This window comes from Lepus europaeus, chromosome 9, assembly GCF_033115175.1.
Source record: "Lepus europaeus isolate LE1 chromosome 9, mLepTim1.pri, whole genome shotgun sequence".
NCBI lineage: Eukaryota > Metazoa > Chordata > Mammalia > Lagomorpha > Leporidae > Lepus > Lepus europaeus.
This window is the reverse complement of record NC_084835.1, coordinates 95,439,251-95,466,022: the sequence shown is the minus strand read 5'-3', so window position 1 is coordinate 95,466,022 and position 26,772 is coordinate 95,439,251. Positions and strand designations below refer to the sequence as shown.

The following is a 26,772-nucleotide window of genomic DNA, read 5'->3' as shown; positions in this document are numbered from 1 at the left end:
TTGAAACAATTTGAGAAAAATATCAAAGTAGGCCAGCGCCGCGGCTCACTAGGCTAATCCTCCGCCTTGCGGCGCCAGCACACTGGGTTCTAGTCCCGGTCGGGGCACCGATCCTGTCCCGGTTGCCCCTCTTCCAGGCCAGCTCTCTGCTGTGGCCAGGGAGTGTAGTGGAGGATGGCCCAAGTTCTTGGGCCCTGCACCCCATGGGAGACCAGGAGAAGCACCTGGCCCTGCCATCGGATCAGCGCGGTGCGCCGGCCGCAGCGCGCCTACCACGGCGGCCATTGGAGGGTGAACCAACGGCAAAAAGGAAGACCTTTCTCTCTGTCTCTCTCTACTGTCCACTCTGCCTGTCAAAAAAAAAAAAAAATCAAAGTAATAAATGATAGGTTAGGTGAACCAATTCTTTTAAAATATTCTATTATAACTTCCAAATAGGCCATAATCATTAGCAAATGAGTCATCCAAAGGAATGTAACTTCAGGATAATATTGTAATTTATTTTAAAAAATAGTGTTTTATATTTAGTTAGTATTACTTATCATTCTACAGACTGAAGACAGCATTTCTCACAAGGATCCACTTCATTGTGAGTCGTAAATCATACACAGGTGTTCTCTTAAGTATATAGTGAAATTTTATAATATGAATTATACCATGAAGACTATGAACAAGTTATTGTGAAGACAGAAACAGGTTCTTAAGGAAGGCAGGGCATGGGAGCTATGGAGGAAAAGCTGCTCCGAGCATCAGAAAGAATAATTAAGTTTTAAGTTTCTTTATTCTTCCTTAGAGTAGCTGGTACAGGAAGGAGCACAGAGTAATAGCCTTTCAATAAATGTTAACTGGATAGACTGCACATGCTGACTAATGAGCGCTTCTTGAATGATGAAAAACAATAGGTTACTTCAGAGACAGACTTTCCCCAGCTTCTATTCCTAAGCTACACGAATCGAAATGGGCTGTTGGTCTAATTCCCAAAGGAAGGGAGAAGTATGTCTTGCTGATGGAGGCATGATTAATACCCACAAGTTACAGTCAATCCCTTTGCCAAGCTTTTGGGAATCAAGATCATATGTTTTTTTAAGTCAATTGGAAGAAGATCCCAGTTAAAAATAAGAGGGGGAATAAGAGAGGAGGAGGTAGTCTATAACTGTAAGGCAGTATAGTTCTGCAGACAGTCCTACAGACTTACTTGTAAGGGTACAGCCTAAGAACTTGTCAAGGGACTCCAAACCCATAAAAATTGGTGGTAAAAATGCCATCTTAACTGTTAAAATGATCATATTAAATGTTAAAGTCAACACATAGATAGGTTTAAGTATAAAAGTGATCATATGAATAACATCAAGTGTCTGGTAATAATAATAGAATTAAAAAGGAAGGAAAGTCCAATATGGGAAACAGTCCACACTGCAGACTCCTAGAATGACATTTGCTGTAAATAACACTCTGACCTCAGAATCAATCCTTAAGGCTTCCTGGTCTGGCTGAAAGGCCTGTGAGAGCATTTCAGGCATGGAAATCCAGGACCCTGGGCAAAAAAATATCCTACGGAGGGTCTCTGTGAGACCTCAGTGGAAAGAAGGGGCCATCAAAGACGGATGCACTCCTCTGAAGGGAGGAGAGACCATCCACTTTGCTTATGGCCATGTCCAAATACTATTGGAGTCTATGGTCACAAAAGGCTTCCATAGCTTTGGCAGCCCATGGCAAGAGCCTTGGGTGATCACTGGTGTCATAAATAAGAGTGTTAATTATTAAATCAATAACAGAAGCCACTGCACACTTACTCCCCATGTAGGACCTCTGTCCCTAATGAGTTGTACTATGAGAATCAACTGCAAATTTTGTTCCCAAAATGTACTCTATATGTTGTGCGTGTGCATGGGTGCAAACTGATGAAGTCTATGCTTAACACAAACACAAAGTCAAACTAAAAATGAACCATAATGAAGAAGGGGATGGGAGAGGGAGATGGAGAGGAAGGTGTGATGGGAGTTTGGGGGAGGGGAGGATGGGTATGGGGGAAAGAACCACTGTATCCCTAAAGTTGTATATATGAAAAAATGCATTCATTAAATAAAAACTTAAAAAAATATCCAGAATACAATCTAACACAAACGTCACTTAAAAGCAAATCAGCTCCAGTGTCATTTGTAGCCCCGTTCTCTGCTAGACCTCATTTTTAAAAACACCAAAATTAAGACTTCCTACCCGAACGAGTTTTTCTGAATCCCCTCTCCACTTGCTGACGATGGTGGACGCGGAGATGTTAAAGAAGGTGGTTTTGCATTCAGTGGCCACGGCTTTGGCCAGCAGAGTCTTTCCCGTACCTGGAGATACACGTGGATAAGACAGTGGCCTTCCGCTCAAAGCCGGAAGTCGCCTCACACGGCGGACGGAAGTGGTCCTCCACGCTCATGTGCCCCAGGCCTTAAGAGGACCACGCGCTTGATCGTGTTTACCTGGCGGGCCGTAAAGCAGTAGTCCTTTCCAGGGAGAAAGAACCCCGGTGAACAGCTGTGGATACTGTGGGAACAAGGAACCACGATGAGGTTGGACACGGTATGTCAGCTGTGCACGCTTAGCAAAAGCAAGCAAGTAATGCCTGAGTGAAAAGGGCACCGCTCTAAGACTCAAGGCTGCGTCTGTGATGTCTCATGGCTCCCAATTTGATTTTCACACTTGGTAAAAATGCCCGGCAATTTGTGTAACTTCCTAAGAGAATAATTTTTCTTAAAATTGTAGGCACTTTTCCTGTCCATTACAATGGTTATTTCTTACACGCATCATTTCCCCCAGAGTCCTGTATATGGAACATCTGGCAATCTTTTGAATGATGTAAAGCAGGTAAAAACTTTAAGATAAGCACTGCAGGGGCAGGTGTTTGATGCCAGTGGTTGAGTCAGCACTTGGAACACCTGTATTTCACATCTGAGTCCCAGCTCTGCTTGCTATTCCAGCCCCCTGCTAGTGCACCCTGGGAGAAAGCAGGTGGAGGCTCAAGTACTTGAGACCTTGCCACTCAAATGGGAACCTCAGATTGGGTTCTGGCCTCCTGGCTTTGGCCTGGCCTATCTCTGGCTGTGTTGAAGGCATTTGAGGAGTGAACCATGAAATGAAAGATCTCTCTCTCTCTCTCTCTCTCTCTGCCTTTAGAATAATAAAAAACTTTTGAAATTTTTAGAAGAGAAATATTGGAACCAACAAATAGGTGTATGTAAGCAGAGTACAAAGCTATGCTGAAGCCTGTCTCAGAGGCCGGGAACATTCAGTGGCAAATGCATGATGAGAAGCTGACTCCAAACAGAACACGCCCACACTTTGGTGAGTCTCTCAAAGTCGTTGGAATTAAAACAAGCTAGGGAGTGGGCAGGGTTGGTGGAGAGAAGAGGGGCGGAAGAATCCATAGTAAAATCATAACTAGCTATTAGTTTCTTGCTGATGCCAATCAAGTACACCATCATCTACAGAGTTTGTAATACTACAGCAACAACACATCCAGAGTTGTTCTATCCAATCAGAGAGTTTGCTGCTGTAGTTCTGCTTATAGGAAAAGGTCAGTCATGGCCAGCACTGCGGCTCAATAGACTAATCCTTCGCCTCGCGGCGCTGACACCCCGGGTTCTAGTCCCGGTTGGAGCACCGGAATCTGTCTCGGTTGCCTCTCTTCCAGTCCAGCTCTCTGCTGTGGCCCAAGAGTGCAGTGGAGGATGGCCCAAGTGCTTGGGCCCTGCACCCCATGGGAGACCAGGAGAAGCACCTGGCTCCTGGCTTCGGATCAGCGCAATGAGCCGGCCACAGCGGCCATTGGAGGGTGAACCAACGGCAAAAGGAAGACCTTTCTCCATGTCTCTCTCACTGTCCACTCTGCCTGTCCTGGAAGAGGAGCAACCAGGACAGAATCCAGTGCCCCGACTGGGACTAGAACCCGGTGTGCCAGCACCGCAGGCGGAAGATTAGTCTATTGAGCCGTGGTGCCGGCCACGTCTATTCATTCTTAACACCAATAATTTCTTATCTCCATGTCTGAACACAGGAAGCCAGAGGTGGGAAATATGATCAAAATCTAGCGATATTTGCATCCTCAGAACAAAATTGTCCCCAAATCAGGGGCTGCATGGGCTCAGTGATGAGAATAAATACTTTATTCAATAAAATAAACTTGTAATTCTGGCTGCAGGAGATTACATAAAATGGCCACAAGTTGTTGGTAGCTCCTTCTTTTAAGAGGTAGAGTCTCTGGGCCCACTTGAATCTGGGCCCAGCTTTGCAGCTTCAGCCAATGCTGGCAAATATAAAGAGCAATTTGAAAATATAAGTCTGGCAAGAACAAGAACATGCAAAATGTTCGTGACTTAGGACTTGCCCTTTCTTGTCTCTGAGAACTGTCTGTGATCAGACTGGGCATGCCTGCTAAAGGATGAGAGACCACTTAGAGGAAGATCTCAGCTTCCCTGGATCTTTCAACTTTTCCAGCCACTCTGGCTGATGCTCCAGACATGTGATTGAGTCTGGCTAATAACATCATTTGGAAAAGAGATGAACCAGCCCAGCTGAGCTCAGCCTAAAGTGTCTACCCACAGAATTACAGAAGAATAGATGATTGTTGCTCTAAGGCACTAAGTTGTAGGGTGGTGTGTTACACTGCAAAAGCTAACTGATACACTAACCTTATTACCACAGTTACAAGCCAAACATGGAGCATAGTGTTTTCTATTTTTCTACCCGTTTTGTGAACCACACATAGGCTTGTCAAGAATAAGTCATGTCATAACATGTTGGCTGAGCTTGTCCCTACCCTGGAAGGAGCCGTCTGATCTTCACAACCAGACTAAAGAAAAGCCCCCATAACACTGGGGGTGGGGGTGAGGGAAGAATATATGAAAACAAAGTAAAATGGCTCTGTCCAAGGGGAAGTATTTCTACTATAATAAGTATGTTTGTAGGGAGGCAGGCTAATTTGGGGCAATCTATAGCAGCTGAGAATTCATATATACAACAGACTTTTAGATCTTAAATTATCACTTAGAGCAAACACCTGCCTTGAACCAATATGTAATCCAATTTTAAATCGACTATCTGGATGCTCCAGTGTTCACAAGGTGTTGTGACACAGGCAGCAAGTTGATTTGTAGACAGAAATTCATCCTGCCCTTCCCTTCCTGCTGGGTGCATGACATACAGCTTGTCCAATGGATAATGAACAGAAACAACCCCCGAGAGGCTGCCCATCCTCACCCGTATAGGATATACAACAGCTTCTTTGACTAACTGCTTCGCTGCATCCAGTCCAATAATGTCATTCCACTTTATGTTTGGATTATGGAGATAAATGTCCTGCAATGCACATTTGATCATTTTGTTAAAACTAATGTTTCCCTCTGTAGCTGTAATAATAAACACAGGAGCAAAGAATGCTTGACTTACAATAGAACATAAAGTGACGGTGACAAAAAATGTTTCATATTAGTTATATATATGTATATGTATCGTATATACAGGTGTATATATTTTATAATTTATATATATATATATATATATGGTAATTTAGGATTAGTTCACCAAAGGGATTGCATGAAAATATTCAATGATTTTCCCTGAAGAAGATATTGATGATATGATATGGTGCTTTTAGGGGGGAAAAAATCTAACAATGGACTCTACCTGTCTTCAGTCAATAGCCAACCATGCTGATTTATGGCCGTAATCACAGAAGCTACAGAATATGCCTTCAAATTACACTAGCTTTGACTGGGAAGCACAGTTGCTAGCAGGTGCCGGGCCTCTCTCCTGCTCCTTGATCTTGCAAACACTGTCTTAATTTGTTGCATACAGGAGATACTGCTCCTCTGAAACCAATTTTTCTTTGTTCCCTAGTGATCGCTCCCCACCTTCAGCGAGAGCAATTTCTCTGACAGAATTCAAGGCAGGGACGGCCAAGCCCAAGCGCCTTTTTACCCTCGTAGAGGAGAGCCCTGTAGCAACCATCTAGGGTAATCAATTAAGGTAGCTTTTACTGATAACTAATTTACAAATTCTAAACTTCACTTTCACCAGACGGCTCAGAACTCACTCAGGGGCCTTTCTCTATTTTGGGCAAACAATATCTGGGATGTTACATAAAAAAAAAAAAAAAAAAAACCTCGGCCCACTCCGTGGCTTAACAGGCTAATCCTCCGCCTTGTGGCGCTGGCACCGTTTCTAGTCCCGGTTGGGGCGCCGGATTCTATCCCGGTTGCCCCTCTTCCAGGCCAGCTCTCTGCTATGGCCCGGGAAGGCAGTGGAGGATGGCCCGAGTGCTTGGGCCCTGCACCCGCATGGGAGACCAGGAGAAGCACCTGGCTCCTGGCTTCGGATCAGCGAGATGCGCCGGCCGCAGTGGCCATTGGAGGGTGAACCAACGGCAAAAGGAAGACCTTTCTCCCTGTCTCTCTCACTATTCACTCTGCCTGTCAAAAAACAAAACAAAACAAAACAAAACTGCTCTTTCCAAAGTCGTTCTGGATGACTACAGAGCAAAGCTGGAAACTACTCTTGTATTTATTTAATTATTTTAATGAGTAGCATACACACATGACTCAAAAATATAAAAGTACATTTTTAAAATGCTGGTGAAAGGTTGGTTCCCCCTCCTGTCCTCCATCCACCCAGTTCCCTCCCCGACAGGAGTTCCAATTCGATTATTGACACTATTTATACAAGTGATTTGAGTTGTGCAAAATACAGATTCCACTCTTGCATGGGATAACAGAGAATTCGGTCTTTCAGAAATCTTGGGAGAATCCATAGGGTCTTAGAACCTGGGTCTGGGGCCAGCACCAGAACCTGGGTCTGGGGCCATAGTGGGTAAAGCTGCTGCCTGCAGTTCTGGCATCCCATATGGACATCGATTTGAGACCTGGCTGCTCCACTTCTGATCCAGCTCTCTATCATGGCCTGGGAAAGCAGTAGAATATGGCCCAAGTCCTTGGACCCCTGTACCTTCGTGGGAGACCTGGAAGAAGCTCCTGGCTCCTGGCTTCGGATTGGCGCAGCTCCAGCCATTGTGGCCATCTGGGGAGTGAACCAACGGATGGAAGATATCTCTCTCTCTCTGCCTCTCCTTCTCTCTGTGTAACTCTGATTTCAAATAAATAAATAAATCTTAAAAAAAAAAAAAAAGAACCTGGGTCTACACAGGCCCAGGCCCACCACCTATTCACTTTCTTTTATTTATTTTGTTTTATTTTGTTTGTTTATTTATTTTTCTGAGAGAGAGAGAGAAAGAGCAAAAGAGCCCAATCCATGGGCTTACTCCCCAAATTCCTGCAATGGCCAGCCCTGGGAATGCAATCCAGGTCTCCCACATGGGTGGCAGGAACCCAATTACTCTTTATAACAACCCAGAGTTATCCAACAGGGCTGCCAGAGCAGGTGGTGAGCTGTCTGTCACTGTAGGCGTCCTGGCAGGGGCTGAATGGTTGTCTCCCGAGATACTCCAGAAAGGATTCCAGATGCAATCATTTCAGACCACGTCCACTCGACAGTTCTGTCCTCGCTAATCATGTTATCCTTTGGTAAACAAGGCAAGGAGAAAACAGATTTTGTGGAGTAGAAAAAAACTGCTCTGCTCTCTTACGCATCCTCATCCCCTCAGCTCCGCTCAGTCCCTCACGGCCTCTCACTGCTCCAAACCCCACACCCAGGGTCTCCATGTTCTCTGCAAGGCTCCCCATCTCCTGCAGCCACTGTCAGCCCTGGGGTCTGCTCGCAGAGCCCCTCTTAGGGACCCTGCCTCTCTCTGCTACTCTCTTTCCCACCACTCTCTGCTTCTTGCTCGGCTCACCAGAAAAGCACAGAGGCTACCTTTTCACATAGATGCGCCTCTGCCCAAAGGCCTCTCACTCTCCCTTTCTACTTTTTGCCTATTTCCTGTGTGTCATCTTCCTCCTCCATGCTTTTAAAGTCACTCTGGTCATGAGACAAGGAACTTAGCATGCAAAGACCGAGTCTCCGTCATGTTCCCGGACCCCAGCGTGCACCTGATCTCAACTGATCTGAGGCAGCCGAGGAACCCTGAGTTAAGTGGGGTAGCTGTGCATTCTGGGGATCATTCTAAACCTTTCTCTGAGCCTGCCCGAGTTTCAGACTTTAATTAAATACAAGATCATTAGAACTAGAAAAGTGCCCTGTAACTCGGGAATCTATTCCATGCCCAAGGAACGTACCCACAGCCACACAGCTAGAAAGAGAAGGATCTGATTCCAGCACCTGGATCAATACACTTCATCTCCTTTAGATTCTGAGTGCCAGCCTGAAAAATCAGGAGTCAGGATGGTAAAATCGTTCCTATGAGTCTTGTTTTTTCAAGCAAATGTTCACTTACGAGAGCATCAGACTCCGGATCTATTTGTAGGCTTTATCTTTTTTTAAACAAAATAGGCAGTTACACTCCTTCTCTAAGAGGTTTTCTTTCCTTAACTCTTGACTCTGCTAGAAAATGTTTCACCTGTCCCTTCCCTTCTAAGCCTTTTTGTTTGGGTTTTCTTGGTCTCTGTAGTGAGATGGTGAGCTTTTTATATTGTGATTTTATGATTCCATAATTTATTTATCATGCATTATTGTGCCTCTGAACAATATGAGTGCCTTTGCAAGTGGGGGCACTTTATAAATAAATGATCATATTTATTGGTATTAATAAAAGAAGCAGCCCACAATGCTCCAGGAGCCCCCATTCGCCTCCGTAAATTTGTGAATTGAGTAGCGGATCTTACCCGGCTCACCACGGCTGCCAGTTCTCGCATCTCGCTGTTCATGCCAATAAATGCGCTGAGAGGCTTCAGCAGCCGTTCCTGAGGGCAAAGGAGAGGCTCATGTTACAACGTGGCTTCCTGGCTCGGGAAGGAAAACGGGCCCTGGACTTCCGGGAGACCCACGGTGGCAGCCTGGTAGGACCCTTGACTAGAACGCAAGGTTTCCCTGGGCTCACAACTGTACTCCTCAAGTCCACCTGGCTGTTCGAGAGATGAGTATTGCCTCTTAGCCACTCACAGAGGGGTCTGGGTTACAGTCGAAGGTGTTCAAGCCGTATTCACTGGTGGCTCCTTTGATGGCATCTGAGAGCAGCCCCCGGAAGTCAATGATCTGGCCCTGGAAGGGAGAAATGGTTATTTATGCCCTTGAAACCGGAGAGACACCCTTAGCAGCTCAGCCTCATTCACTCAAGACACACTCAGATGTTCTGGTATGCAGGCAGACTTACAGTTAGGCTTTCTTTTGATTTTTTAAAAGATTTATGTATTATTTTAAAGGCAGGGGCCGGCGCCGTGGCTCAATAGGCTAATACTCTGCCTTGCGGCGCCGGCACACCGGGTTCTAGTCCCAGTCGGAGTGCCGGATTCTGTCCCGGTTGCCCCTCTTCCAAGCCAGCTCTCTGCTGTGGCCAGAGAGTGCAGTGGAGGATGGCCCAGGTGCTTGGGCCCTGCACCCCATGGGAGACCAGGAGAAGCACCTGGCTCCTGCCATCGGATCAGCGCGGTGCACCGGCTGCAGCGCGCTGGCCACGGCAGCCATTGGAGGGTGAACCAATGGCAAAGGAAGACCTTTCTCTCTGTCTGTCTCTCTCACTGTCCACTCTGCCTGTCTAAAAAAAAAAAAAAAAGCAGGGCTACAGAGAGAGAGAGGAGAGAAGAGACACAGTGATGTCTTACATCTGCTGGTTCACCCCCAAGATGGCCGCAATGACTGGGAGGGGGCCAGGCTGAAGCCAGGAGTGTCTTCCGGGTCTCCAATGAGGATGCCGGGGCCCAAGGACTTGGGCCATCTTCCAGTGCTCTCCCAGGCCATTAGTAGGGAGCTGGATAGGAAGTGGCACAGCCGGAACTTGAACCAGTGCCCATAACCCCATATGGGATGACGGCACTGTAGACCATGGCTTAACCCACTGCACCGCAGTGCTGGCCTCATAGTTAGACTTTCAAAAGAACCTGTGCTAACACTGGACAAAGTGATTTACTCTAAAATCTAAAACAAAAAAATTATAAATAAATCCTTCAAAATGAAATTGATTTGAATAAAATTCTTGAACAGCTTTCCATTTCTAACACATACCATTTGCTTCTTGTATGACTACTTCCCCTGCATGGTCTCATTCTTTCATTTTTTAAATGTTTATTTATTCTCATGCTTGAAAGGTAGACACACACACTCACACACACACACATTTTCCATTTGCTGGTTCACTCCCCAAATGTTTTAAAAAAAAAAAAAAAAAGCCAGGAATGGGCAGAGGGAAGCCAGGAACCCAGAATTCCACCTGGGCTCACCACATGGGTGGCAGGAGTCCTAGCACTGGAGCCATCATCTGCTGCCTCCCAGCATGCATTAGCAGGAAGCTGGATCTGAAGCAGAGGAGCTGGGACTCAATTGGGCACTCCAGCATGGGACAAGTGTGTCCCAAGAGGCAGCTCAGCTGCTGCACCAAATGCCCACTGCTCATAACCAGCCTTTGATCATTGCAGGTTCACTTCCTGGCTTGACAACAACAATGCTTTCCATTTTCATTTATCAAAAGAAAAGGAATTCCCCCCTTTAGAGCTGGCTTCCTGAGTGCCACTTACTCTTCGTGGGTGGGCGTTGTCCTCTCCACTGTCTTTGTTGATCCTTGATATTTTTAAGCCAAAGTCAGCACTCTGCAAACGAGCGCTATTGACACCTTCCTGAAGAAAGGGAAAAACAGTAAGTCGGAGGTGGGAGGTGGAAAGCAATGGAGAGAGATGCTGGGTGCTACTGCCTAGTCCCTCGGGCAAAGTCACATGGGAGGTATCCATCCAGCAAGTGAGAAGTCCCATGTCCGTGCAGACTCAACAGGTGCAGTCCCTGGGAGACAGAAGACACCAGGCCACAAGCTCTGAGCAGATTTTCCAATGGCGGTTCTGTAGTGCCAGAACCCATGCCCACTCGCTGGCTTCTCTTTTCCCCTGTGACCAGCAGTGTGGGTGGCTGAGTATGGAGATACAGTAAGTCAACCAGTCCCCTGTGGCACTCATCTGCCCCACCGTCGCCTGCTTCCCACCTGAGGCAGGCTGCAATGGCCAGAACCACAGGCCCTCATGGAGAGTGAGGGATTCCTTGTTGACCTATTAGTTTCATGATCATTCCTGGGTACCCCCCAGGAGGCTCTGACAACTGTTCTTTCCGTTCCTTTTCTCAGGTTTCTATTAGTCCTCTTGCTTTTGAATCCAGGAAGATTTCATCCTGAGTGAGAAGGTTCTGGACGTAGAATGCCCAAGTCAGGAGCTTGCATTTCACCTACCGGAAGGGCTCTCTCCACTCGCTGCTCCCTGTCTTTTCCATGACAGTGGGATGTGGAGGTCTTGGGGGAGCACCAGCCATGTGTGTTTTGCAGCAGCCCAACAGGAGAGTCTGAGATCCAGTCACACTGGAGACCATCCCTGGCCAACACTTGGGAACCTGGTCAAGCTTACCTGGACCCTGCAGTTACCTCTGATGGGAGGACAGAGTCCTGCCCAAACCAGGCTCTGCCGCTCTGAGCGAGCCCCAGGCTTGCCCACCTGGGCCCCTCACCCAGTTCCCAGACGCAGGGGAGTCTGAGGGGCAGGAAAGCCTTTTGCTCAAACTGAGAAACTGAAACATTAAGAGATCTAGATCATTGTCTGTGGTTTTGGTGCAGCACACTGGGAGAAAATCTGCAATTCAACTAGACTACACAGCAGTTTACAAACACAGATCCTCGCAAAATAAATCAAGGTGTCCTTTATCCCTGAGGTTCTTTCCCAGCCACGAGCTACAGTAAGAAAGTGGAGCAAAGGCCTCCTGACCTGCCTCGGACGCTCCTTTGCGAGAGATTTGGCGTCCCCTGACTTGCCCGCAGAGGTCTTGGATCGTGGCCTCTGCTGATTGATCTTGGGAAGGTTTTGACAGCTGTCACTCAGCATCCTAAGGGAGGGAACAAAGACCTTGCAGGAAATTATTCCAACCACTAAATTTGGAGCAAACTACTAGTGTAGCACACTTTACAACTTCTCAAAAGAAAGGAGATGGGCCACACTGGGACCCCTCCATCTGCCCTCCACCCCTGCACCCTGCCCTTCCCTGTCCTGCCTCCCCCAGGCTGCTCACTGGGTTCCTCCAAATTGGAGCAAGGGACCCCTGATGCACCCTTTTCATTTCTCCTTCCTGTCACATGGCTTCAGTCTTTCTGCAGATAGCTTTAGTCCCAACCACATTCTCCAAGCGTCCATTCCTGTTTCTTCCCACCCTCTTTAACTGGAGCATCAGACTAGGGGAAAGGCGTGGGGGAGGAATGAGCATCCCACTCAAATTAAGGAACATTAGGAAAATCTAGGGGTTTTCTATGCTTTTAATGCAGCCTCCTGAATGTCCCCAGCTTTAAAAGGCTTCTCAGCACATTGTGTGACCCTCAGGAGGGACTTCTGGAAGGAAGGCAACCCTGACCCTATCTCTGTTGTCACCGACCATGCATAATTTTGCAAAACACATTTTCATCAAACATTATTCACTTAGGGCAAAACCAACGGATGGGTTTGAAAGTCCGGATAGAGGCTAACTCTGGTGGAGGTGATGATTGTTGATTGGGAAGGGCACAGGGGCCCTGCTGTGGCACTGCTAGTGGTGGTGATTACACACATGCATGCGTTTCACTAAAGGGGAAATAAATGTGTTCCCATGTTGCAGTGGGAGATGCCATCCAGAGAAACAGGACGTGCTTGGGGGAAGAGTGTGTAAGCTGTTAGGTCTCCCAGTTCTCTGGTCCCTTCACGAGGGTGCATCTGTGGGAGGTTCCCTGGAAGTGTTCCTTCCTTTGTGCTAGGTCTAGGTCCCTGGCCATCTATCTCTGGGCCTCAGAGAACTGCTGTCTCGACTGCATTTCTTTTTTTTCTTTAGATTTATTTATTTGAAAGGCAGAGTTACAGAGAGAGAAGGAGAAACAGAGAGAGAGAGATCTTCCATCCACTGGTTCACTCCCCAAATGGCCAAAATGGCCCAGGCTGAGCCAGACCAAAGCCAGGATCCAGGAGCTCCTTCCAGGTCTCCCCCATGGGTGCAGGGGCCCAGCGGCTTGGGCCATGTTCCACTGCTTTCCCAGGCCATTAGCAGGGAGCTGGATTGGAAGTAGAGCAGCCGGGACATGAATTGGTGCCCATGTGGGATGGCGGTGTTGCAGATGGTGACTTTACCTGCTATACCACAATGACAGCCCCAGATTTCATATTTTTTGCACCAAAATAAATTTATCTTCTAATTCTATTTTCCATAAATGATTGAAGTACTCTCATGTATGTATGTATGCATAAAATGTTTTCTATGCATCACTGTAATATAATACACAAATATCTTTGGTAAAATTTACTGCATCATCATTGAGGAGCTGGCAGGAAACTGAGACTCTATTTTCCAATGTTGATTTCCCACTGGATACAACTGATCCACAAGATCTGCTTCTACATGGCCAAAACAAGAACAATTAACAAAACAATTAACAAAAACAAAAACAAGAACATTAACACAAAGCAATGCAATTGGTTTTGAAATAGTGCTAACAGGGGCTGGTGCTGTGACGTATTGGGTTAAGCCACCACCTGCAACACCGGCATCACATATGGGCGTCAGTTCAAGTCCCAGCTGCTCCACTTCTGATCCAGCTCCCTGCTAATGGCCTGGGAATGCAGTCAAAGATGGCCCAAGTGCTTGGGCCCCTGCACCCATGTGGGAGACTTGGAGGAAGCTCCTGGCTCCTGCCTCCTGGCTCTGGATCAGCCCAGCTCTGGTCGTTGATGCCATTTGGGGAGTGAACCAGCAGATGGAAGACCTCTCTCTCTTTCTCCCCCGTCCCTGCTTCTGCAACTCTGCCTTTCAAATAAATAAATAAATATTAGGCCGGCGCCGTGGCTCAACAGGCTAATCCTCCGCCTTGCGGCGCTGGCACACTGGGTTCTAGTCCCGGTCGGGGCACCGGATTCTGTCCCGGTTGCCCCTCTTCCAGGTCAGCTCTCTGCTGTGGCCAGGGAGTGCAGTGGAGGATAGCCCAAGTCCTTGGGCCCTGCACCCCATGGGAGACCAGGAGAAGCACCTGGCTCCTGCCATCGGATCAGCACGGTGTGCCGGCCGCAGCGCGCCGGCCGCGGCGGCCATTGGAGAGTGAACCAACGGCAAAGGAAGACCTTTCTCTCTGTCTCTCTCTCTCACTGTCCACTCTGCCTGTCAAAAAAAAAAAAAAACATAGCTCTAACTTTTTTAAAAGATTTATTTATTTATATGAAAGAGTTACACAGAAAGAGGAAAGGGAGAAAGAGAGAAAGAGAGAGAGAGAGAGGCCAGAAAACTGGGAGACCTAACGGCTTACACACTCTTCTCCCAAGCACGTCCTGTTTCTCTGGATGGCATCTCCCACTGCAACATGGGAACACGTTTATTTCCCCTTTAGTGAAGCGCATGCATGCGTGTAGCCACCACCACTTGCAGTCCCGCAGCAGGGCCCCAGTGCCCTTCCCAATCAACAATTGTCCCCTCCACCAGAGTTAGCTTCTATTCAACTTTCAATCCCATCAGTTGGTTTTGCCCTAAGTGAATAATGTTTGATAAAAATGTATTTTTCAAAATTATGTATCCGCTGGTTCACTCCCCAATTGGCTGCAACGGCCAGAGCTGCGCCGATCAGAAGCCAGGAGCTTCTTCCAGGTCTCCCACGTGGGTGCAGGGGCCCAAGGACTTGGGCTATCTTCTACTGCTTTCCCAGGCTATAGCAGAGAGCTGGATTGGAAGTGGAGCAGCCGGGACTTGAACCGGCGCCATAAGGAATGCTGGCGCTTCAGGCCAGGGCGTTAATCTGCTGCGCCACAGTGCTGGCCCCGTGGGTCTTAATTTGTAAAATTCTTCTAAATAAGGAACGGAATCCCGGGTGCCCAGCAGAATTCTGCAGAAAGGGCCCAGTTCCCCTTTTGAGGGCAAAGACCCCAAGCTTCTGTTCAAACTGAGCATCTCCAATGGCTCCATTCATTCCTTTTTTAAATTTTTTTTAAAGATTTACTTTATTTATTTGAAAGGCAGAATTACAGAGAGAGGTAGAGACACACAGAGAGATCTCCCATCTGCTGGTTCACTCCCCAAATGGCTGCGATGGCTGGAGCTGAGTCAATCTGAAGCCATGAGCCAGGAGTTTCTTCTGGGTCTCCCACACGGGTGCAGGAGCCCAAGCACTTAGGCCATCTTCTACTGGTTTCCCAGGCCATAGCAGAGAGATGGATCAGAAGCGGAGCAGCCGGGACTTGAACCAGCGCCCATATGGGATGCCAGTGCTGCAGGCCAGGGCTTTAACCCGCTGTGCCACAACCATTCATTCCTAAAGTTGCCTGGCTCCCAGAGCCTTCCTCCTCTTGGTTCCTTCTCTGTTCACATATTCTTACCAGAACAGAATGACCTCCTGCTTTTTGGAGATGGGATCTCTATTGATGAAGCCTAAGACCACATCGGCAATTATAGCACACTGCTGACTCACCCGTACTCACCTGTCCTTATCTCAGATGTCTAGGTCTCTTGCTTTGTAATGGGGGAGTGATTTGCTGTGAATCTTTTATTAGAATTTAAACCTGGGGTGGGTGGGCAGCGATGTGGCATAGCCGGTAAAGCCACCGCCTGCAGTGCTGGCATCCCATGTGGGCGCCAGTTCGAGTCCTGGCTGCTCCACTTCCAATACAGCGCTCTGCTGTGATCTAGAAAAGCAGTAGAAGATGGCCCAAGTCCTTGGGCTCTTGCACCAGCATGGGAGTCCCAGAAGAAGCTCCTGGCTCCTGGCTTCGGATCGGTGCAGTTCTGGCCATTCCAGCCATCTTGGGGAGTGAACCAGTGGATGGAAGATCTCTCTCTCTCTGCCTCTGCCTCTCTGTAACTCTGCCTTTCAAGTAAATAAGTAAACCTTAAAAAAAAAAAAAAAAAAAAGAATTTAAACACTGGGGCCAGTGCACCAGCAGATGGAAGATATCTCAGTCCCTGTCTCTCCCTCTGTCTCTGTAACTCTGCCTTTTGAATAAAATAAATAATTTTTTATTAAAAAAAGAATTTAAAACCTATACTTTCATCTTATGTTGGCCCCATCTTCCACGCTGTCAAGGCCTCTTGGGATCCTATTTCTGTCATCCGTCACACTAGATAGCTTTTCCTCCCTTGGGTCATGAGCAGATCTGTAAACAGGGAGCATGCTCACTGGCGTGAGACACAAGATACAGAAAAGACATGCGGAATGGTCACGGCCAGTCCCGTGGCACAGCCTCTCACTTCAGTGCCTACCCTTGCACAAAACACCATTTATCACTTCCCTCCTCTTCCTCCCCCATGCCAACCGTTCGCTACTCAACCTTTACGCTTGCCAGGTACAAACAGCTTCGGAGGAGAGCTGGAGATCTCTTAAGCTGTAAGTGCGCCGGCACGCAGCACCCCTAAAGGGAAACCAAGCACCTCTACACTGTTTGCTTACAAAGCGCCTGCGAGGTAAAGAACGCGGAGGATGTTCCAGGAGAGAATGTTCCAAGGCCGGCCTCTTAAAATGCTCCTCACTGTCTGTATTCACGAGCAGTTATCATTTATTACTAGAGTCTGCCTAGCTTTATGGGAACTATAAATAAAGGAATAACACTTTTGTCAAAACCATAAAAGTGTTCCTGAAGAACAACACAAAGCAGGGGTTGCCTTAGGCGGGCATTACCCATGAGCGTTATCCTGAAGAATGCCCGGCTCCATGAGCAGTTTTGTGAGCAATGCCAAACAGCCCCGTGAAGCATCCTTGTCCTCGCCTTCTTAGGCTGGACTCGCACGAGCGGGGAGCTTAATGGGAGCACACAGAATTCCCGCTTTGAGGGCCTGGTTAAGTTGTGTGTGAGCTCAGTCTTTTTTTAAAATCACATCCTAGGGTCTTTAAAAATTTTATCCGCTGCCTTAATGGCTGTGCGGCCTCTCCAGGAACCCGTTTTTACCTTCTCCTGAAGTTCAGGATGTATTGCAAGAGCAGAACTTCGCAGGCCCTGCCGCCCCACAGCCGGCCATCCCTTGGCACTACTGGGTACTTCAGGTCAGGCCATGACAACGGGGCTGTGGGCTGGGAGTGGGAGGAACAGGACAGGGCGTTCCGGAGCCAGGAGCGGGAGAATGTGTAACCTCAGGATACTCAAGACACACAGTGGCTCCCATTGGGTGCTGAAAGTCCCAAATGAGATTTAGATTTGAGAAAGCAGAGAAAGGAATGGAAGATGAACAAGAGGAAAGGAAGGAAAAACCAGAGAAGACCAGGTCTACGAAGGCCGGCACTGGGGTACGCAGAACGTGGGCTCCGCCCCACCGCCGGCTCACCATCATCAGGCTGATCAGGCCGTAGGATCAGGGCGTGCACAAAGAAATCACAGACTGTTAAAAAGGGAGGAGGCCATGTCTCGGATGCTCACTACGAGCCAGGGACTCACTATGTGTTTAAAAGTTGCTCAGTGCTTCTAAATAGCAGAGCCAAGCATGGAATTTGGGTCTTTGAATTTCTTTCTTTCTTTCTTTTTTTTTTTTTATTTGAAAGGCAGACTTGCAGAGGCAGAGAGAGAAGAGAGAGAGAGAGAGAGAGGTCTTCTATCCACTGGTTTATTCCCAAAATAGCCACAACAGCCAGAGCTGCACCAGGAGCTTCCTCTGGGTCTCTCATGCAGGTGCAGGGGCCCAAGGACTAGGACCATCTTCTATTGCTTTTGCAGGCCATATCAGAGAGCTAGATCAGAAGTGGAGCACTGGGACTCTAACTGGTGTTCATATGGGATGCCGGCACTGCAGGCGGTGGCTTTACCCACTATGCCAAAGCACTGGCCCAGGGTCTTTGAATTTCCGAGGTCCATACGTTTCATAGCACAAGGCCTGGAAAGAGAGAGCATTTTACATGCACTAATTTGTAGTAAAACTGGAACAAAGTGGGAGGCATTTGGTGCAGCAGTTAAGATGCCATTTGGGACACCTGCTACCCACATCAGATGCCTGGCTTCGAGTCGCCTCCACTTCCAATTCCAGCTTCTTGCTAATGCCTCCCTGGGAGGCAGCGAGTGATGGCCCAGATACTTGGGCCCTTGCCACCCACATGGGAGACCCAGATCGAGTTCTTGGCTCCTGACCTAAGCCTGGCCCAGCCCTGTTGTAAGCATCTGAGAAGTGAACAAGACAGATGGAAGATCTGTGTCTGTCCCTGTTTCTCTCTCTCCCTCCATCCCTCCCTCTCTCTCTCCCTTTCAAATAAGATTTTTTTAAAAAATAAAAAAAAAAAAAAAAAAACCAGACAGACATTGGCTGAACCCCTGGACAGTTATAGTCGGAGGGCAGCTCAAGACCACATGCCCGTCAGGGATCCCTGGGGGAAACAGTCATGGAGCTGCACTGGAGAGACTTCTGGAAAGGACTCCCACAGACTCCTGGAGCTGAGCGGAGGGAGAGGAGTAGCCATTCACTTTACCTTCTGGTTTTCCCGCCACTTCTTGGTGGTAAATTATTTTCTGCTATAGCAAAACAAAATTGGAAGGAAGAAAAAAAGAATTTAAGAGAGAGAAGGTGATTTTTTTTTTTTTGTACATTGTTCTTAAAGTTTGTCCTGCAGCCTTTTGGAATCCTGAGGCTGTGAGCTATTCTCATCTAGAGAGAGGAGCAGTGACTGAAGAGAAAGGAGTGAGCTTCCTAAATGTCTCCACACAGAGAGAGACCCCCAGAGGCCTCCGATCCTCCACGTGGTGACCCTGCTGGCCACTCCAATACAGGCCAGCTTTGCAGGTTTTGTTTCATCACACCTTCATGAACTTGACACCATCTCGCCACAGGATGTGGGTTGCCAGGGTGATTGCACGAGTCTAGCGGAGAACACTTGGCAGTTAGACTCTGCCAGTTTACCTTCAAGTGGAGACAGTGTGCCCAGGATCACAGGAGCACGCGGGCGCCAATCTAGATGAGAGGGCGCCTTCCGGAAATCAGACCGTGTTAATAACAGTGCTGGTAGCTCTGTGGTTAGGAGTCAATGTCTTCTCTCAAACAGCCAGGCAAGGGAGGCTCGCTCTCACCCCACATCGGGAAGGAACCCCGCTAAAGCCCCTCTCAGACCCCATTGGCTCTGGCCATTTTTAATTGATGCTCCTCTTGGTTTCCTGGTCCCTCTATGAAATGTTAAAGTCCTGTGGCTTAACAAGTGCCTTGTAAATAGGACAATGATCTTCCTTGGTTTATAACTACTTCCCCCACTTACAGATTTCTAAGCCAATGTTAGGGCAAAACATCGGCCCTCCCTTTAGATCTCTCCTCCTGCCAGCTTCCTTGACTGCTAACCTACAGTGAGTCTTTGCATTGTATTGATCCTTATCTGGATTGATGGCTTTCAAAAGCATTTCATTATCTATACATGAGCTATTAGCTTCACCAATACTCATTTTCATGCTAATTTCAAGATAGATAAGAGGTCTTCCCAACAAGAAAGTCTTCTGTCTCTTACCCCTGCCAACGGCTCCCTCCATCTCTGCAGAAATTAATGTTGTTGGTCTTCTAAAAAGTAACTGTGCTATGCTGGAGTTTTGCTTCATTGCCCTCAAAGATATGTTCCTTAAACAAATACCAACCCGACTAAAGGGGCATGAATATATAGACGATCACGTATAAATGGCCGCACTCTGGATCTCAGAGAGGTGACACGATCTTTCTGGCCTACTCTTTCAGTGTAGGGAGAAGATCACCATCTGTCTGGGGACAAGACGAGGAAGAAACTCTACTGTCAAGGATGAGATGAAACATGCTTCCTGGAAAAGCCACCTACCTGTGTCTGAAGCTTTTTTCACAATTTTGGGATATTTCTGAAATTTAACAAAATAGTAGCTCTCATATTCCATCAAGATAGTTTCAAGGTCAATGTTGTCACACACTTCAAAGCGTCGTAACCCCAGTTTAGTTTCTTGCTCCAAAGCGTTGGCTGCCTCAATGTAACTGCCAGTTTCACAGAAGAAAAGAAAGATGAACTCCAGATAAAAAAATAAAGGCCAACAAATATTACAAGTCCCACAAGACTCAATGCAAAGAGTATGCCCATGTGAAAGTACGTTAGATAAAAACTAGTATATACAAGGGTTGCCTACAGAATCAGGAACCCCATCTACGTTGACTATATCCAAATATTGCCTTTCAAAACCGTTGTCTCGGGCTGGTGCTGTGGCATAGTGGGTAAAGCTGCTACCTCTGATGCTGGCATCCCATACGGGAGCCAGTTCTAGATTTCTCTCTCTTTGTCTCTTCCTCTCTTTCTCTGTAATCTCTGCCTTTCAAATAAATAAAATGAATGTTTAAGACAAACAAAATTTAAAAATAGTTGTCTCTGAAAGCTACACACTTATTCTAATGATGTCACCATCGTTCAAAAACATTGTTGGCCTTGCTTTACAGTCAAATAAATCAAGCAACTAAAAAAACTGATGATTTATTTTTACTAATTTTAGCCAAAAATGGTTATTTGTCTAATTTAATTATCTCTTTAGTCACTAGTATTCATTTTGGATAACACTCGGCAATTAATGCGATGCAAATTCAACCCCAAAGAGTAAGAATTGCCATCACTGAGGCGATTCAAGCAATGTGTAAGGAGCTCAGAAGGAAATTCCAAAGCCGTGTTGAGAGGCAGGCATTTGAAACAATTGTTAAGACATCACTTGGTGCCGGTTCAAGACCCGGCTGCTCCACTTCCAATCCAGCTCCCTACTAATGCACCTGGGAAAGCAGCAGAAGATGGCCCAAATCCTTGGGCCCCTGCACCCACATGAGAGACCCGGAAGAAACTCCGGCTCCTGGCCTCAGATTGGTGCACCTCTGGCCGTTGCGGCCATCTGGGGAGTGAACCAGCGGATGGAAGACCTCTCTCTCTGTCTCTTCCTCTCTCTGTAACTCTGACTTTCAAATAAATAAAATAAATCTTAAAAAAAAACATCACTTGGGATGCCCATGTCTCTGACAGGGGTGGCTGGGTGGGAGTCCCGGCCCTCTCCCTGACTCTAGCTTCCTTCCACTGTGCATCCAAGCAGACAGCAGCTGCTGGTTCACAGAGCTGAGCCCCTGCCACCCACACTCGGGAGACCTGGACAGAGTTCCCGGCTCCTGACTGCCAGATCCCATCTCTTGCAGACATCTGGGGAGTAAACCAGTGGGTGGAAGATTTCTGTCTGTCACTGTCTCTCTGCCTTTCAAAGAGATACATTTTAAAAAATGACAAAACTGTGTTGTACAAAATCACTAAGGAAATTGAGTGTGAGAAGATGGTGCCCACTTAGCTGTAGTATTTTTTGGTAAGTTGTTAGTCATTCACACTTATACTGCGAGGTTCTTGTGTCTGTAAGTAGCATCTTCACCATCAGTTCTTCACTGTCTTTTTTTTTTGAAAGATTTTACCTGTATTTATTTGAAAGGCAGAGTGACAGAGAGAAGAAGGAGATCTTCCATCTGTTGGCTCTTCCCCAAAATGGTCACAATAGCCAGGGCTGAGTCAGGCCAAAGCCAGGAGCCTGGAACTCCACCCAGATCTCCCACATGGGTGTAGGGACCCACGTCCGTGGGCCATCTTCTGCTGCTTTCCCAGGCACATTAGCAGGGAGCTGGACCAGAAGCAGAGCAGCTGGGTCTGTGCTCATATGGGACACTGGCAGCACAGGCAGCAGCTTAACCTGCTGTGCCACAAAGCCTGCCCCTTCGCTGTCATTTTGTCAATAGTAAGCCTGCTCAGTTTAACTGGTTTTCGTGCTGGAAATAAGGGCTTTGTCTCAAAATCTCCTGAAGGTAGAGACTCTCTAGGTCTTAATTTTTAGTTGTTAGCTTCTTGTTAAAACCAATGGCTCTCTCCTAAAAAGTGTGCACATGTGCAAATATGTACAAATTAGCATACAATTGCCGGGGTTTATTCAAGGTCCTCAGATTAAGGATTCTTGTTTGACTCAAACCTGAGAAAGTAAAAGAAAAGCTTTCCTTTTTTTTTTAATTTTTATTTTATTTTATTTTATTTTATTTTATTTTAATTTTTTTGACAGGCAGAGTGGATAGTGAGAGAGAGACAGAGAGAAAGGTCTTCCTTTTTGCCGTTGGTTCACCCTCCAATGGCCGCTGCGGCCGGCGCATTGCGCTGATTCGAAGCCAGGAGCCAGGTGCTTCTCCTGGTCTCCCATGTGGGTGCAGGGCCCAAGGACTTGGGCCATCCTCCACTGCACTCCCGGGCCACAGCAGAGAGCTGGCCTGGAAGAGGGGCAACCGGGACAGAATCCGGCGCCCCAACCAGGACTAGAACCCGGTGTGCCGGCGCCGCAAGGCAGAGGATTAGCCTGTTGGGCCACGGTGCCAGCCCAAAAGCTTTCCTTTTTATTATGCCCTCTTTCTGCTTCAGATTCAGGCCAGTTGGAAAATTTGAACTTTCTTTAAGAAGCTGTCGTAAGGGGCCAACACTGTGGCATAGTGGGTAAAGCTGACACCTGCGACACCAGCATCCCACGTGGGCACCAGTTCCAGTCTGGCTGTTCCACTTCCCATCCAGCTCTCTGTTAATATGCCTGGGAAGGTGGTGGAAGATGGCCCAAGTCCTTGGGCCCCTGCACCCACTCGGGAGACCTGGAAGAAGCTTCTGGCTCCTGGCCCAGCTCCAGCTGTTGTGGTCATTTGGGGAGTGAACCAGCGGACGGAAGATCTCTCTCTCTCTCTCACTCTCTCTGTAACCCTGCCTTTCAAATAAATAAATAATTTTTTTTTTAAAAAAAAAGGGTCTCATAATTCTTTCCAGTGACCTTGAAAAGTATTTCTTTCTCCCCAGCTAATTTTAAAAAATTTCCAAACCACAACTAATGGACCGGAGTCAGTCCACTCCAAAGTTTACTAAGGTCTCACCAGGTTTCTACACTGTGTCTTAGTCTCCATTTTATAGAGAAAAAAACGAAATCAGTTTTATAATAAATTACGTTTGGTTAGTGTGGTGTAACACATACTCATTTAAGAAAAAAAAAAACTAGAAAATGCAGATGAGAGCTCTTTCCAGGATCCAGAAATTTGACTTAAAGATTAAAATAGGGAACTTCCAGTCCCTGTGTTGTCTAAACTAATGGATAAAGAGAACAAAGCGAAGTCTGTGTGTAGCTCTTACACTTTAAGAGCTTGAATGGGACCCGAACCAGACATGATTGGCAGGACAAGCCACCACGGTGAGGCTGTTAACAAAGTGACAGAAGGGACTTTAGGAAGAATAGCGTGAGCAGTGGGCAAGAGTAATAACAGCGCTGAGGTCCCCCAAGATCATCCTGTGGGACTAGAAGAGCCGGCATCCAGGACCGTCCACTGTCTGCTCACCAGTTCTCTCTCAGACATTTGAATTCTGGTCTTGCTGTTTACTTCCTAGTTCTGCTTGTCATGCCCCTTCCTCCTCTGCTTGTCTGGATGGAATGTTCCACACATCTTTCAAGCCCAGCTCACGTCACCTTCTCTACAAAGCGTTCTCTGCTTCTCATTCTAACCCACAAGCATGTATCTTCTCGGCTGAATTCTTCACACTTCATTAAAGGGAGGTCTCTTGTTTGATACATGACCTTTAAAATACCTACAGTGGGGTAGGCATTGTGGAACAGTGGGTTAGACCAAGTCCCACCTCCACTTTGATCCAGCTTACAGCTAAGGCACCTGGGAGGCAGCAGAGGATCACTCAAGTATGTGGGTTCTTGCCACTCATGTGGGAAAACCAGTTGCTGTCCCTGGCTCCCGTCTTTGGCCTGGCCCAGACCCTGCTGTTGCAGGTAATTGGGGAGTGAGCCATTGGATAGAAAACCTTTGTTTCTCAGTCACTCTGCCTTTCAAATAAATAAGTAAACTTTAAAAAGAATAAAGTAGATGTGTTTCAATATTCATCTGGATATTCCACTCATATCTACCTTTCCCAGCAGGTCTCGGGAAGATGATCAACTGTAGTGGAATTTGCATTGCCTCAAGATGCAAAGGGACATCTTGTGGCAGAAAGGGGAAATGCATGCTTCAAAAGTAGTAATAAACTCTTGGCCACAGAACAAGTGATTAACAAGGATTAACAACGACACTTTTATTTGTTTCTCTTTTTGTTCTCCTTTCTGACACAATTTCTGTAAGGAAAAATACACTGCAATAAAAATCAGGGGTCTGTGTAAATGGCTTTGTCTTGCTTTCTGATCACCTCACCCATCTACATTCTAGTAAGTTCCTCAACGGCTATTCAGATACCATTTATTGGGTATCTATCTCTATCATTCACACAATGCTGGGCCATTAGGCCAAATAATCTATGAAGGCATCAGTCAAAAATCATCCCATGGAAAACCAGTCAGAAAAAAAGGCGTTCCTTGGCCAAATTAGCTTGCAAAACCCGGATACTGTGACTTTAGCACAGCTTCTCATGCTGCAGAAGCAAATTAGTTGGTCTGAAAGGTCCTGAAATAAGGTATCCTGCTTACCGCAGTTTGCCTAATGTTTGCCAAGCTGATCTGACCACAAAACTCCTCAAGTAGCACCTGTTAACATTGTGCAAAACGTTTGTTCCAAAAACTCAGAAAACTGCCTGGAGGTAGTTTTACATGATCACAGGATGAAATAAAATGGGCCAGCCTCACATTCCAGATCTTTACGTCCTTTGCTGAGCCAGATTGGGTGGTACACGAATAGAACTGAATCTTATAAGCTTACTTGATGTCAGGCAATATTCCTTAAAAATCTTTACCTATTTATTTATATTTGACAGGGAGTGAGAAACAGTGAGAGATAGACATTGAAATCTTCCTTCTATGGGTTCACTCCCAAAATGCTTGCAACACCCAGGGCTGTTCCAGTCAGGAGCCTGGAACACAATTCCAGTATCCCAGGTGGGTGGCAAGGACCCAAGTATTTGAGTGCACCTTATCAGGAAGCTGGACTCAGAAGTGCAGCTGAGACTTGAACACAGGCATCCCAAGTGGCCCGTTAATCACTGCTCCGTCAGGCACTATTCTAAGCGGGTCACATATGTAATCCTCAGAATAACAGTATCTACTCAGTACTTAGCTATCCTCCATCACCCTACTTTATAGATAAGGGAATTGAATCACAAAGAGAACAAGTAACGTGTCCAAGGTCACAGGTTAGCAAAGAGTAGAGTGGGTACTTAAAAGAGAACAGTCTGGCTTCTAAGTCTATCTGCCTATCTGGGGAAGCCCTTCTTCCTACAACAAACCTCGCAGCTCTGCCTAGGAGTAGACACTCAGCACCTGCTCGCATGCTGCCTGGGGGTTCCTTGCCTTAGTGGCCGGTGGATAGTGCAGAGCAACCCACTGCCCACAAGCAGACTGCCTGACATGTCAACGCAAGGACACCTTCCTACTGCAGGTGGGGAAACAGAGCAGAGAGAGGACCAAAGTCTGCCCTGCTCCATGCTGGTTCTTGCTTCCATTCCTACTGCGATGAGTGGCTACAGAGAGTTAGCGATTGGGCATCAACTGATGGCCTGCCCATGAACCACATCAGCTGGCATTGTGGGAAGAATGAACCATTCTCTCTATAAAATGCAAATCCCTCAACACCAAAAAGAGAGGCATGCTATAAAATCATGTGTTTTGTAAGTGAAGTGTGGGAATGTTTTATGTTAATGATGTTACCATGGGAAAAAAGTCATTCCCAAAATTCTGATATTAAGGTGATAGATATGAGAAGTGCCAATTTTAGAATTTTTTTGAAAGGCACAGAGAGACAGCAGACAGAAAAAGCTTCTGTCCACTGGTTCCCTTCCAAATGCCTGCAACGGCCAGTGCTGGGCAGGGCTGAAGCCGGGCTGAGGATTGCAATCTAGGTCTCTCACCTGGGTGGGAGGAGCCATCACTTCTTTTTTTTTTTTTTAAAGATTTCTTTTATTTATTTGAAAGGCAGAGTTACAGAGAGGCAGAGGCACACACACACACACACAGAGAGAGACAGAGAGAGAGAGAGAGAGAGAGAGAGAGAGAGAGAAAGGGAGAGAGAGGTCTTCCATCCACTGGTTCACTCCCCAGATGGCTGCAATGGCTGGATCTACACCAATCCACCAAAGCCAGGAGCCAGGAGATTCTTCCAGGTCTCCCACATGAGTGCAGGGGTCCAAGGACTTAGGCCACCTTCCACTGCTTTCCCAGGCCATAGCAGAGAGCAGCCGGGACTTGAACTGGTGCCCACATGGGATGCTGGCACAGCTGGTGGCGACTTTACCTGCTACGCCATAGCGCTGGCCCCGAACCATCACTCCTAACTCCGAGAGTCTGCGCTGGTGGGTAGATGAAGTCAGGAAGCAGAACTGGGAGTAGTCAAACTTTCAGCCACAAAGCTCAGAATCAAGGCTACTAAAAATAGCCACAATGCTAGCACGGCATTTAAACTTAGTCATTTTCTTCCCCAAGAGGAAATTCTCTAGATTCATTATTCAAACCTAGTTACACCTTTGCCTAGAATCAAACCCAGGCACTCCGATACGAGATGTGAGCATCTTAATAGGCTAAATTGCCTCCCAAGAAAGACCAATGTTTTGAAGGTAGGAACACTGAGAAGAGAATTATCTTAGTGTGGCCGCAGTGGGTCTCTAGGAAATCTCATTTCCATGCTATCTTCAAGCCTGAAGGCACCAGGGAAAGTATTTTATGCACTGGGTAGGTCTGTTCAAGTTTTCCAGGGTATGATGTGCAAAGCATTTAGATAAATGAGGGGACCAAAGAGTGGCCC

At 47.0% G+C, this 26,772-nt stretch overlaps 1 protein-coding gene across 1 annotated transcript in view; it reads right to left on the bottom strand.

The window, feature by feature from the left end:
• The window catches only part of KATNAL2 (katanin catalytic subunit A1 like 2), a 101,486-nt gene that overhangs the window by 38,198 nt on the left and 36,516 nt on the right, over window positions 1-26,772 (bottom strand). Inside the window, exons 3-11 of the mRNA XM_062200275.1 lie at window positions 19,835-20,001; window positions 18,497-18,539; window positions 11,826-11,943; window positions 10,605-10,703; window positions 9,037-9,135; window positions 8,760-8,837; window positions 5,245-5,343; window positions 2,469-2,532; window positions 2,218-2,336 (exon numbers count right to left, since the gene is read on the bottom strand). Coding sequence (XP_062056259.1) covers window positions 2,218-2,336; window positions 2,469-2,532; window positions 5,245-5,343; window positions 8,760-8,837; window positions 9,037-9,135; window positions 10,605-10,703; window positions 11,826-11,943; window positions 18,497-18,539; window positions 19,835-20,001 — 886 coding nt within the window. The remainder of the gene's footprint in view (window positions 1-2,217; window positions 2,337-2,468; window positions 2,533-5,244; window positions 5,344-8,759; window positions 8,838-9,036; window positions 9,136-10,604; window positions 10,704-11,825; window positions 11,944-18,496; window positions 18,540-19,834; window positions 20,002-26,772) is intronic.